Source organism: Thalassophryne amazonica, chromosome 4 (assembly GCF_902500255.1).
Source record: "Thalassophryne amazonica chromosome 4, fThaAma1.1, whole genome shotgun sequence".
Taxonomy (NCBI): Eukaryota; Metazoa; Chordata; class Actinopteri; order Batrachoidiformes; family Batrachoididae; genus Thalassophryne; species Thalassophryne amazonica.
Genome location: NC_047106.1, coordinates 107257925 through 107272847, shown reverse-complemented (window position 1 = coordinate 107272847; position 14923 = coordinate 107257925). Strand labels below are relative to the sequence as shown.

Sequence of the window (14923 nt, the reverse complement as noted above, 5' to 3'; positions counted from 1 at the left end):
TCCCCTCTCCAATCAACTTTTTAATCAAACTATGCTGTTCTTCTGAACAATGTCTTGAACATCCCATTTTCCTCAGGCTTTCAAAGAGAAAAGCATGTTCAACAGGTGCTGGCTTCATCCTTAAATAGGGGACACCTGATTCACACCTGTTTGTTCCACAAAACTGACAAACTCACTGACTGAATGCCACACTACTATTATTCTGAACACCCCCTTTTCTACTTTTTTTACTAATAGCCCAATTTCATAGCCTTAAGTGTGCATATCATGAATGCTTGGTCTTGTTGATTTGTGAGAATCTACTGGTACCTTGTTTTCCATGTAACAATAAGAAATATACTCAAAACCTGGATTAATCTTTTTAGTCACACAGCACTATTATTCTGAACACTACTGTACATCTAGACAACACAGATATAAAGTTCCTGTGTCAGGAATTAACTTGAAGCAGATGTACTTACTTTCTGAGGCCACTAACGTCATTTCACCCACATACTGTCTTTTAAATCAAAGTTCTTTCTTTGTTCAACATTACATTAATTCTTTTGCAATATATTTACATAGATGGGCCACTAGTGCAGCTATACTCACTCATCTTCAACTGCTTACGTCAATTAATGGTCACATGGGGGGCTGGAGCCTATTTCAGCAGTCATAGGGTGTGAGGCGGGGTCGCAGGGCCACAAATAGACAAGCAAGCACATTCACACCTGAACGCACAACTATGGACTATTTAAAGTTTCCCATTCACTGTGTGTGTGTGTGTATGTGTATATATATACCCCTCAAGTTGTTCTCAGATGGAGCACACAGACATTTCTCAAGTTTTTGAAAGTTTTACTGAACTTCACAGACTATAAAAAGACCAAAGAGTAGAATACAGACCAATGTAACATGATAAAGGCATGAAGTAAAGCAACATTTTTAATTCGTCCTATGAAACAAAAGATTTGCTTCTTTAGTGAGCTCTTCACAAGTCATTATGTGCTGATCTTTACATTTATAGTAATTCTCCAACATGGAAAGCCTGGGTATCAATCATAACCAGTTCCTCATCACCGACCCATTCAACTTCTACGGGTGAATTATCAGGTTTGCGAGCAGGGGTCTGTGCAGTTTTTAAAGTGCCAGGTGTCCCAGACCTCCGAGGGGGATGAAAAGTCTTCTTTATGGAAGGTGAAATCACTGACCCCAGATGGGTTAGTGGAGGAGGAGATGGGATACGAGAAAGATAGTCCAGAGCTCTCTTTCTCTTGAGGCTTCTTGGGTCTTTCTCTGCCGAACAATTTATGGGAGGAAGATTCCTGGTCACAGGGGTGAATGAACCAAGGCTTCTGACTGGCTGGCAAGATGTTATCTGCATAAAAGATCACATCTTGAGGTTTTCATGAACACACAGGAGCTATCAAAAGTAACATCACTGAACTCTATCAAATCAACTCACAGATGCTGGGGTGTCTTGTCTTCTGTCCATTTTGTGACCAGGAGTTGAAGGTTGCAAAGCTGGAGACGTGAAGCTCAGGCCATCAGCTCGAATGAGATGAGAAAGCTTCTCCTCAGCAGCTGAAAAGTATTTGTCCTGACCCTGAAAGCACAGGATACAGTGCAGTCTGAACAAGTTAATATTTTACCTGTTACAACACAGAGGAAACATTGAACCTCAAGCTCTCGTGGGCTGAGCAGCAGTTGTCTTATTTCTATGCAGGCAGCACTGGATAAAACATTCCTAAACCATTCAGTCATGCATTTGTTGGCAACTTCTTTCAAGCTGTTCTGATAGTCAAGAAAAATGCTCTGTGAACACACACGCTCAACAGGACTGTGGATTACACACATTGAAGTTTCCTTTTTTTGTTGGTGTTGCCCATAAAGAAGCCATTATGGGGCCAAAGAAAAAAAGCCAAGGTTAAAAACATAAGAGGAAAGTTGTGAGAACCACAATAGAAGTGAAGGAGATCATTTCAAAGCATGAAAATAGCTTCCATGTGTCGGACCTCGCTTTGCAATACGGTATGGCAAACTCTTCGTCTGTACCGTACTTAAAAATAAAGCAGCGATAAAGGGAGCTAATGGTGTTAAGGAGTGACAGTGATGACCAAACAAAGATCACAGACAGTGGAAGAGGTGGTAAAGCAGTTGTTGCGGATCTGGATAAATGAAAAGCAGTTAGTCAGTGACCACAGTACTGAGCTGTCTACGGAGGAACTAGAACTTCTTCACAAAGAGCAGCAGAGGGCGGTGATGGAGGAACAGACATAAGTCTCTTCTGTACAGGTAAGGTGAATTTGTCAATTTTATTATAATTGCTGTACTGTAATTACTGTTTTGTGTAATATACTATGCATATTCTTTGCTTTTTTGTCTGCCTTTTATGGATGAAATGCTCTTAAAAAAGTTAAAACACAGTGTTCTTTTTGGGGCCAGGAACAGATTAATCCATTTCATATTGTTTCTTATGGCAAAATTTGTTTTGGTTTACGAACAACTCCATTTACGAACGACATCTGGGAACGAATTGAGTTCTAAAACCGAGTCTCCACAGTATATTAAAAGCCAAGTGGCCTCTGTGTCCATCTGTGTGCGTGTGTGTAACTTCCATCACTCAGAAACTGGGTAAATGGTAAATGGACTGCATATATATATATAGCGCTTTTCCAGCTACATCAGATGCTCAAAGCGCTTTATAAGTAATGCCTCACATTCACCAAGATGTGAGGGTGCTGTCATACAAGGTACTCACTACACACCGGGAGTAACTAGGGATTAAGGTCTTGCCCAAGGGCCCTTAGTGATTTTCCAGTCAGGCTGGGATTTGAACCTCTGGTCTCAAGCCCACTACACCAGGGTGCAGGTTTTCTTTGCAGCCAATGACTCCAGCAGGTGATTTCACTGATTAAATTCCTTTGAGCAAGTGGGATGAGTTCTTCAGTGAGTACTCTGATCAGAGTAGGACCATATGTACACTGGCAGTGTTAATCTAACACTGGTCATTTTTCTGTGTACACCACCACAGTGAAATGAAGCAAACAAGATGTGCTTGTAGTGCAGCTTAAATTCAAAGCATTCAACAAAAATATCACATTACCCATTTAGAAATTACAGCCAATTTTCATACAGTCCCTCCATTCTTAGACTGGACAAACTAAGATTTATTGTTAATACAAATCATTCCTTTGCAGCTCGTCATCTTTACAAAAGTCAGGGATGGATACAAGAACACTTTCAAGTAACTGAATATGTTTTGGATTTCATTTACGTCATTAAGAAACACAGTGTGGGCATGGTCTCTCTTGATGGTGTGTTGTTTGGTGGTCCTGCTGTTACCCTATGTCGTGAGTGAGAGGAAGTGGTGTGGGGCTGTCGATGCCTCCACACCGGGCAGTATGGATCGCCTCCTGTAAAGCTGGAGTCAGTGCGGGGACCATGACCCAAGGGTGCACAATGGTGTTTGTGGGTGGGGCATTGGCCTGCTCTATCTGTAGGGTTGGAGGTCCTGTTTAGCACTGAGACTGGTGGCCTGTGTCCCATATCTCATGCACTTTGATGATACAATGTTCCCACCTGGATGGTGGTTGGGTGCATCCTCTTGCTGGGTGGCTGGTCTCAAGTCCTGGGAGCACAGTTGACTTTTCCAATTGCTGTGTACGCCTATGCACAACCATGGCAAGCACAATTTGCACCATGTGCCCTATGGTGTTTCCCACGGTTGTAGGCCCCTTAAGTGCACAAGGGGCCATGCCTGCAGTTGGGGGATGTGGTGCTGGAGTAATTTCTAACAGTAATTCACACTGTGACATCTCATTGCATCTACTACACTCTTCAAATAGATTTATCGCTTTTTTACACATTGTGTGTTTACCCAATATACTCCTTATATAAAACTCTGCACATTTCTATGATTACTGCGATCATTATGCACACCAACTCAATAAAGCACTTTTTCTCACTATCTTTGTTAGCATCCTTGTTGTTGCCACTGTTTTGTGATCATTTGTCATTGCCATTGTTTGGCTAATGTTTCTATTCCATGTTTCTCAAAAGTCCTGGTGAGGAAGAAGAGGATCAGGACATTTCTGCTGCAATATTTCAATTGCATACATTCTTTATGGTATGGGCCAGCTGTGACTCATACTGGAATGATATTAAAAGACAATGGAAAAAAAAAAGAAGAATGACATCAGTATGCCATAGGTATTAAAGGCACTGCGCTGCGGTGGTTTGAATCATATTTGTCTAATAGATTACAATTTGTTCATGTAAATGGGGAATCTTCTTCACAGACTAAAGTTAATTATGGAGTTCCACAAGGTTCTGTGCTAGGACCAATTTTATTCACTTTATACATGCTTCCCTTAGGCAGTATTATTAGACGGTATTGCTTAAATTTTCATTGTTTATCTATCCATGAAGCCAGAGGACACACACCAATTAGCTAAACTGCAGGATTGTCTTACAGACATAAAGACATGGATGACCTCTAATTTCCTGCTTTTAAACTCAGATAAAACTGAAGTTATTGTACTTGGCCCCACAAATCTTAGAAACATGGTGTCTAACCAGATCCTTACTCTGGATGGCATTACCCTGACCTCTAGTAATACTGTGAGAAATCTTGGAGTCATTTTTGATCAGGATATGTCATTCAAAGCGCATATTAAACAAATATGTAGGACTGCTTTTTTGCATTTACGCAATATCTCTAAAATCAGAAAGGTCTTGTCTCAGAGTGATGCTGAAAAACTAATTCATGCATTTATTTCCTCTAGGCTGGACTATTGTAATTCATTATTATCAGGTTGTCCTAAAAGTTCCCTAAAAAGCCTTCAGTTAATTCAAAATGCTGCAGCTAGAGTACTGTCGGGGACTAGAAGGAGAGAGCATATCTCACCCATATTGGCCTCTCTTCATTGGCTTCCTGTTAATTCTAGAATAGAATTTAAAATTCTTCTTCTTACTTATAAGGTTTTGAATAATCAGGTCCCATCTTATCTTAGGGACCTCGTAGTACCATATCACCCCAATAGAGCGCTTCGCTCTCAGACTGCAGGCTTACTTGTAGTTCCTAGGGTTTGTGGGAGTAGAATGGGAGGCAGAGCCTTCGGCTTTCAGGCTCCTCTCCTGTGGAACCAGCTCCCAATTCAGATCAGGGAGACAGACACCCTCTCTACTTTTAAGATTAGGCTTAAAACTTTCCTTTTTGCTAAAGCTTATAGTTAGGGCTGGATCAGGTGACCCTGAACCATCCCTTAGTTATGCTGCTATAGACGTAGACTGCTGGGGGGTTCCCATGATGCACTGTTTCTTTCTCTTTTTGCTCTGTATGCACCACTGTGCATTTAATCATTAGTGATCGATCTCTGCTCCCCTCCATAGCATGTCTTTTTCCTGGTTCTCTCCCTCAGCCCCAACAAAAGACTGCCCCTCCCTGAGCCTGGTTCTGCTGGAGGTTTCTTCCTGTTAAAAGGGAGTTTTTCCTTCCCACTGTAGCCAAGTGCTTGCTCACAGGGGGTCGTTTTGACCGTTGGGGTTTTACATAATTATTGTATGGCCTTGCCTTACAATATAAAGTGCCTTGGGGCAACTGTTTGTTGTGATTTGGCGCTATATAAAAAAACTGATTGATTGATCAGTATGATACTGTATAGTACATCTGTCTGTAGTAGGCAGTTGTCAAAAATTAATGAGATGAGTGAGGCACCGGTGACAGGTCTGAAGGAGTTACAGTTCTGTGGCTGTACAGTAATTAGAAAAACTGTGCACAGTAGAACTTTTGTCTGTTGCAAAACCAGTTACGGCTTCTTTGTGAAGAGGAACAGAGAGGGATTTTCATGGAAGAAAACATCAAATCTAGGCTCAAGTCTCCCATGTGCCTAAGCAGTAGTTGGCATTTCACGTGTTGTTTTTAAGAAAAACCTTCTCTATTTACTTTGAAAATGGAGAGAGAATGTATATACAACCCCTGGCAAAAATTATGGAATCACCGGCCTCGGAGGATGTTCATCAAGTTGTTTCATTTTGTAGAAAAAAAAGCAGATCACAGACATGACACAAAACTAAAGTCATTTCAAATGGCAACTTTCTGGCTTTAAGAAACACTATAAGAAATCAGGAAAAAAAATTGTGGCAGTCAGTAACAGTTACTTTTTTAGACCAAGCAGAGGGAAAAAAATATGGAATCACTCAATTCTGAGGAACAAATTATGGAATCATGAAAAACAAAAGAACGCTCCAACACATCACTAGTATTTTGTTGCACCACCTCTGGCTTTTATAACAGCTTGCAGTCTCTGAGGCATGGACTTAATGAGTGACAAACAGTACTCTTCATCAGTCTGGCTCCAACTTTCTCTGATTGCTGTTGCCAGTTCAGCTTTGCAGGTTGGAGCCTTGTTATGGACCATTTTCTTTAACTTCCACTAAAGATTTTCAATTGGAATAAGATCCAGACTATTTGCAGGCCATGACATTGACCCTATGTGTCTTTTTGCAAGGAATGTTTTCACAGTTTTTGCTCTATGGCAAGATGCATTATCATCTTGAAAAATGATTTCATCATCCTCAAACATCCTTTCAATTGATGGGCTAAAAAAGTGTCCAAAATATCAACGTAAACTTGTGCATTTATTGATTATGTAATGACAGCCATCTCCCCAGTGCCTTTACCTGACATGCAGCCCCATATCATCAATGACTGTGGAAATTTAAATGTTCTCTTCAGGCAGTCATCTTTATAAATCTCATTGGAACGGCACCAAACAAAAGTTCCAGCATCATCACCTTGCCCAATGCAGATTCGAGATTCATCACTGAATATGACTTTCATCCAGTCATCCACAGTCCATGACAGCTTTTCCTTAGCCCATTGTAACCTTGTTTTTTCTGTTTAGGTGTTAATGATGGCTTTCATTTATCTTTTCTGTATGTAAATCCCATTTCCTTTAGGCGGTTTCTTACAGTTCAGTCACAGACGTTGACTCCAGTTTCCTTCCATTCGTTCCTCATTTGTTTTGTTGTGCATTTTCGATTTTTGAGACATACTGCTTAAGTTTTCTGTCTTGACGCTTTGATGTCTTCCTTGGTCTACCAGTATGTTTGCCTTTAACAACCTTCCCATGTTTGTATTTGGTCCAGAGTTTAGACACAGCTGACTGTGAACAACCAACATCTTTTGCAACATTGCGTGATGATTTACCCTCTTTTAAGAGTTTGATAAACCTCTCCTTTGTTTCAATTGACATCTCTCGTGTTGGAGCCATGATTCATGTCAGTCCACTTGGTGCAACAGCTCTCCAAGGTGTGATCACTCCTTTTTAGATGCAGACTAACGAGCAGATCTGATTTGATGCAGGTGTTAGTTTTGGGGATGAAAATTTACAGGGTGATTCCATAATTTATTCCTCAGAATTGAGTGAGTCCATATTTTTTTCCCTCTGCTTGGTCTAAAAAAGTAACCGTTACTGACTGCCACAAATATTTTTCCTGATTTCTTATAGTGTTTCTTAAAGCCAGAAAGTTGCCATTTGAAATGACTTTAGTTTTGTGTCATGTCTGTGATCTGCTTTTTTTTTTTCTACAAAATGAAACAACTGAATGAACATCCTCCGAGGCCGGTGATTCCATAATTATTGCCAGGGGTTGTAAATAGCCATAACTCCTAAATGTTTAAAATATTAGTTATGTCCTTTGAATTAGAGCTAACATCTGCTGTGCATATATGCAAGCACCGAACTCCCTAAAATTGCAGTGCATTGTGCGGAAAAATCGGAGGCATGAAGAAAAGAAAAAGCTAAAGTTAAGAGATGTGCTCATTAATGATGTAATCCTACCATAGTCCAACAAAGCCTGATCACTGGTATAGCAAGAGTCATCAGGAGATGATATATCCTCCCGGTCCCCACAAATCAGTAATACAAAATGTTGGGGGATCACCCAAGTACACACTTATGCTAAATATGAAATTGGTCAACTGGTTCTTGAGATTGCTGCTAGCAAGTGATAACGGATGGACAGACAGACACGCTGATCGATATATCCCCTCAGACCAGTGGGATAAAAACACTACTTCCCACAAAAAAAAATATGCAAGTACTTTTCACATTAAAGAATTCCCTAAAGATTAGGAATACTCAATTTCACTAACCTTCATCACTACCCTCCCAACTACCAACTGCATGAGTGTAAACAATAAATGTAATGTAAATAAACATAAGTCAAATTTAATGCACATATTTACTGTCAGAATGCCGTTGGTCAACACTGGCAGATGTCAGGTTGTGTGTTCAACCAATTTTTTCTTCTTCAAAGTTTAACTTCAGATACCACGATAAAGCATGGCCACACAAAAGGAGGCTGGGCCAAATGCGGTTGCCATGATCCAGGCGCAGCACAGCAGCAGATTTAACAAGCTGCTGTTTGTCTGTTATGAAACAGGAGTTATTGAGAAGGAGTTTCAAAGACCTCAACGGGTCACAAACTGTGAGTACATGTTTAATGAAAAGACTTCTGGAGGGTAATGTTCTATTTTTATTGTATTAGCTGGAATCAAAATCTGGGGAGTACATGGCAGGTTTAACTGATGTGGAGAACAGAGTAATGAACATGTCATGCCTTAGTAGTTTTGAATTATACTGAAGTATACCTGAATCATGTTTCTTAGTTTGCCGAGGGTCTCCTGCAAATGAATTTCTTTAGGGTTGGTAGAAAAGATGGTCAAGTCTCCAGCAAACGCAACAGGAAGGGTTGATGAGCAGTGAGTTCTCAGCTGAAGGTTGCTCAGAGCCAGCAGCACCAGTGGTTTGACAATGTCCTCCAAGCCAGACTGAGCAAAGCCACTGAAACAGCGCACTTTAACAAAGTTCTGTTCCCCGTCGACCAGATAAAATGCAGGAGAAGAACCTAAATTCAAAAACAGTAGACAAACGTTCAACAAACTAGTGAATACAACCCCAAAGCAGAAATAGGTGGGGCGGTGTAGAAAATGCATCATACAATTACTTTGATTTCTATTTCGTTGCCGACAGTATGAACCCAAGATTTAACATGTTTTGTATCATAAGCTTCATTTCATTTGTTAATATGATGCCTCGGTGCCTTAGTGGTTAGTACTGGTGCCTCACAGCAAGAAGGTCATAGGATCGCTTCCCGTCCTTTCTGTGTGGAGTTTGCATGTTCTCCCTGTGTCTGCGTGGGTTAACTCCGGAAACTTCGGTTTCCTCCCACAATCAAAAACATGCTTATTTAAGGTCTGCTCCTTTCACTGACCCCTGACCTGTATGTATGTATGTATGTATGTATGTATGTATGTACAATGGCAAATGAAGGAATTATTATTAATATTAGTGGTGTAACGGATCACAGCCGATCCGTGACCCATACACTTTGGCAACAATTGTTGCCAGTGGGGCAAAATGGGTTAATCACAAAGTTTACATAAGAGTTGATTTTGTGTCACGATGACTTCTTTTTAAGCATTAACTGCATTTATTTCGATGTAATCATGGTAAAAATCACAGAGTGCAGCTTCACGTCATGCTCTGTTTCGGTGAAGTGCAGTTTGTAAGCATTTATTTCCCCAAAAGCTGCGCTGATAAAGCCACTGTGCACCTTGCTGATTACAGATCAAGCCTCTGTTTGAATCCATTAAGAATCAGCCTGATAAAAGCATTTTTAATTAGTCCTTTTAGCCTGATTCTCTAAAAAAGTGCACATCCTCTAGCTTCGTCTGCACCGATCAACATACAGTAGTGTTCAGAATAATAGTAGTGCTATGTGACTAAAAATATTAATCCAGGTTTTGAGTATATTTCTTATTGTTACATGGGAAACAAGGTACCAGTAGATTCAGTAGATTCTCACAAATCCAACAAGACCAAGCATTCATGATATGCACACTCTTAAAGTCGTGGTCACAACCCGCCGTACTTACAAGTGCGTGCAGTCTACTTGCAAAAACGTGGGCTAAATTTGGAGATCCGTACTTCGTAAGTACTGCCTCAGTACGAACGCAGACACACGCAGACAAGCCGTAGAGGTTTTAGTGCATGCAGAACTTTCGCTGCGGTCAGGCTGCGGATTCACCAGCAGTACAGATGACGCACGTTGTGAGTACTGCCTCAGTACGGATTCAAAGCAGCACATTTTCATTCAATTAATATTGAATTAACCAAATCAGTACGTAGGCAGTACGGATTACGGCACTCACCACATACTATGGAGGCCGACAGACTTGCATGTACAACGCAGCTTCTCACTTGAACTTGGACTTTATTTCCAAATGTCAGCAACACACACTCCACAGCTTCAGTCTGTTAACTAGCTGTAACTTTTCGAGGCAAGTAAACACTCGTACAACTGACCACTGTAGGATGGACATGCTCATGCATCGCCGACGCCGAAAAACACCTGCCGCTCCGGTCCCGCTCATAAAAAGAAAAGCGACCCCACACACACACACTGCTTTACTGTCAACTCTCTTTATCGTTACACTCCTAGAGACGTGCGCTGAACGTACTCCGTCCCTCCTCTTGCTACTGCCTCCGTACGTTTTCACAAAAACGTAGTGGCCGTGGCATCCGCAGAAAATGTACGGCAAAAAAAAAAAAAAAAAAAAAAGGCTATGAAATTCAGGGATGAGATTGGCAAATTCGATTTTCAGAGGAAAATAAGCCAGGGTCCAGGGGCCGCAGGCTCTGGCGGGTCCAGGGCGGAGCCCTGGCCAGGGGGTCAGGGGGACAAAGTCCCCCTGACGCCAAAGCATTTTTACTGATTTAAAACATGTAAATTGCACTAAAATGATATTAAAAACTACTAGAAATGCCAGGTGTTCATATCTATAATTCAAACTGTAAACCCTTACTAAGACCATCTACTGTACATGTGTATTTTTGTGACCAAAATATTTTTTCATAACTAGACTTACTTGATTTTCAGCATTCTCCACTTTCAGCATGACACACTTGTCAACAAACATACATGTACATGTATATCCTCAAATACATGTACATGTATAATCCAATGTTCTATGTCCATTGAACTGTCAGACCATATAAGGTTTATATTTAGTCGATGTGATCTCCACCTATAACACTGTCGTCACGTGTATACATGTATATAATATACACACACATACATGTATAGATAATTACAATGTTCTAGCACACTACAATAACGTCAAAATGTCTGTTTACATAATCCACTGACTGTGTGTGTGTGTGTGTGCGCGCGCGCAACACTGAAGAAAGGGCGGGAGAAACGCATATATAACCTTTGCGCTGATTGGTCATAAGCTTCGTAATAACCAATGAAAACGTGCGTAAGTAATAGCTTCGACTGCGCTTCGATACTGTCGCGGTTTTTTATGATTTGTTGGAGAGAAAACTACCGAATATTGGAAGATGAAAGACTACACAGTGACCTCCCTTACACGACATGCTCATTGTGCACCTACCGGTACTTCATACTGGTCACTGATCAGCACAGCGTTACTTCCGCATTCGGCTGATTGACGGACTGATCAAACTTGCTGCGTCGGCGATAACAAACAAAGACCACTCAGTGTTCTGAATAGACGACAATTTTATTAAACAAAGGTACTCCTGGCATTAAATTTTTTTTTTTTTTTTTTGCATTCTCCCCCCCCCCACTAAAATTTTCTCAACGGATTTGGACGTTTCACAAAATCGACCCCCGGGACTGTCAAATGTGTGGAAATCAGCGGAAAAATCTCATCCCTGGAAATTGGGCTATTAGTTAAAAAAAGTAGAAAAGGGGGTGTTCACAATAATAGTAGCATCTGGTGTTGACGCTACAAACTCAAAACTATTATGTTCAAACTGCTTTTTTTAGCAATCCTGTGAATCACTAAACTAGTATTTAGTTGTATAACCACAGTTTTTCAAGATTTCTTCACATCTGCGAGGCATGGAGTTAACCAACTTGTGGCACCTTTCAGCTGTTATTCCACTCTAAGATTCTTTAACAACATTCCACAATTCATTCAAATTTCTTGGTTTTGCTTCAGAAACAGCTGTTTTGATGTCACCCCACAAGTTCTCAATTGGATTTAGGTCCGGGGATTGGGCAGGCCACTCCAAAACATTAATTCTGTTGGTTTGGAACCAAGATTTTGCTCGTTTACTAGGGTGCTTGGGGTCATTGTCTTGTTGAAACACCCATTTCAAGAGCATGTCCTCTTCAGCATAAGGCAACATGACCTCTTCAAGTATTTTGACATATCCAAACTGATCCATGATACCTGGTATGCGATATATAGGCCCAACACCATAGTAAGAGAAACATGCCCATATCATGATGCTTGCACCACCATGCTTCACTGTCTTCACTGTGAACTGTGGCTTGAATTCAGAGTTTGGGGGTCATCTCACAAACTGTCTGCAGAACAGTTTTACTCTCATCACTCCACAAAATATTCCTCCATTTCTCTTTAGGCCAGTTGATGTGTTCTTTGGCAAATTGTAACCTCTTCTGCACGTCTTTTATTTAACAGAGGGACTTTGCGGGGGATTCTTGCAAATAAATTAACTTCACACAGGCATCTTCTAACTGTCACAGCACTTACAGGTAACTCCAGACTGTCTTTGATCATCCTGGAGCTGATCAATGGGTGAGCCTTTGCCATTCTGGTTATTCTTCTATCCATTTTGATGGTTTTCCATTTTCTTCCACGCGTCTCTGGTTTTTTTGTCCATTTTAAAGCATTAGAGATCATTGTAGATGAACAGCCTATAATTTTTTGCAACTGCGTATAAGTTTTCCCCTCTCCAATCAACTTTTTAATCAAACTACGCTGTTCTTCTGAACAATGTCTTGAACATCCCATTTTCCTCTGGCTTTCAAAGAGAAAAACATGTTCAACAGGTGCTGGCTTCATCCTTAAATAGGGGACACCTGATTCACACCTGTTTGTTCCACAAAACTGACAAACTCACTGACTGAATTTCACACTACTATTATTGTGAACACCCTCTTTTCTACTTTTTTTAAATAATAACCCAATTTCATAGCCTTAAGAGAGTGCATATCATGAATGCTTGGTCTTGTTGGATTTGTGAGAATCTAGTGAATCTACTGGTACCTTGTTTCCCATGTAACCATAAGAAATATGCTCAAAACCTGAATTAATCTTTTTAGTCACATAGCACTACTATTATTCTGAACACTACTGTACATGAACGCACTGATTCAATTTAATTACACAATAAGTCTCTTCTAGATCATCAACTGTGTTCGTCTGTCTCTTTGACAGCTGATTATTTAAAAAATATATTTACTTCGGTTTAAATAAACTGCTTCGGTTTAAATACACAATGAGTCTTGCGGTGATGAAATAGTGCATGTCTGTCTCCCTGCTTGATAGCTCATATTTGAAGAACACTGCATCCTCTTCTGTTCTGTAGCACACGCCAAGACTGTACAGGGGTGAAGCCACATAGGTGAAGGGTGGGAAAGCCCTCCCACCAAAACTCCTTAAAGGTCCACTTCTGAAGACATTTTGAAGCCATTTTTCAAATAAAAATAATATTAACCAGATTATACTACTTTGAAAAAATATTTATTTCAGAATACAATATATGATTATTACAATTATTGACTTACTATTTGCACTATTTAAGAATAAAGCAATGGAGTTTGAACCATGTTGACTTTGAAACAAAAATTGGCTTTCACTGAATTTGTCTGATTCCACTGAATCGAGGGTGTGCAGCACAGCTGAAATTCCATAGCTGTGGCCAGGCCAGACTTTGTGCAATTATGTGTACTTGTGGTGTGAAATAAGTCTTTAAAGTTATGAACTCAGATCAGTTTTATTCCTTTTACTTTTAATGATTTTGACAAATGCAGTTTTTTAATTCACTGATATTGTTAATATTGCAATTTAATACAACAATTAAGTGTTTTATTTTAAAATATTCTGTAAAACACTGGCCACCTTAAATTGTTTTTAAAAAGTAGAAAAAGTAATATTTGTCTTTTTTTTTTCCTTTTTCCTGATCCAAAAAATGATTATCTGTGACTTAAAAAAGACCACATCCAATCTGAATGTGGCTTTTGTGATTTGTGACAACACTAGTTAATATACATCCATTCCTTCATTTCAGGACTACACACACACACACAAAATAAAAACAGATGAGTATGAAAGGCTGAATCTTTGAGGAGCAAAGACGGGCAGAGAACCTCTAGTTTGTCAACAAACGAGTGAGAAAATTATTGAAATGTTTAAAAATTAGGTTCCTCAAATAAAGATGGGAGGAAATCTCCATATTTCTCCCACTACATTGAGCGCATAATATCACTGATTCAAGGAATCTGGAGGAAATTCAGTGTAAAAAAGGGCAAAGATAACCCACAGAAAACCTGAAATATCTTGGGTTGATACTGTCTGCAATAAAACAGAAGTCAATGTAAATATAAGAATCAATGTGAGAGGTTTTAATTTGCATTTTGGAGTTATACCATTAAAAAACAAACACGGGGGCAAAAAACAGTTGTGTGTGTGTGTGTTGGTGGGGGGAGGGGTTTCACCATGCTCATCAATGATTGTGATGACATAGCCCACAAGATCAACCTCTCCACACAATGGCTGGAATTCTGGGTTTTGAAGATCCACAAAACTGACAGATGCCCGAGGTTGAAAACGTGTTGACAACCACTCCTGGGACACCTGAATAAAAATAAGATAAATGATATAATGTCACCTTTCTTTCAGGACCGTCTTATTATTATCTTTACGTGTGGTGGGACACAGTACTGCATGACCTGTAGGTGGAGAAAGGCAGTGGATCTTAACCAGTGTTGAAGGTTTATTCAATGAGGTGAGGTTCCTGTCATGTCACTATGTGACTGTGACTGGTCAGCACATCTGAAGTGTGATCATAATTCAACAAAATGTGGGAAAAGTGAA

At 40.1% G+C, this 14923-nt stretch overlaps 1 protein-coding gene across 1 annotated transcript in view; it reads right to left on the bottom strand.

The window, feature by feature from the left end:
• The window catches only part of brca2 (BRCA2 DNA repair associated), a 117470-nt gene that overhangs the window by 50111 nt on the left and 52436 nt on the right, over positions 1–14923 (bottom strand). Inside the window, 4 exon segments of the mRNA XM_034168830.1 lie at positions 1004–1357; positions 1445–1585; positions 8639–8895; positions 14545–14683. Coding sequence (XP_034024721.1) covers positions 1004–1357; positions 1445–1585; positions 8639–8895; positions 14545–14683 — 891 coding nt within the window.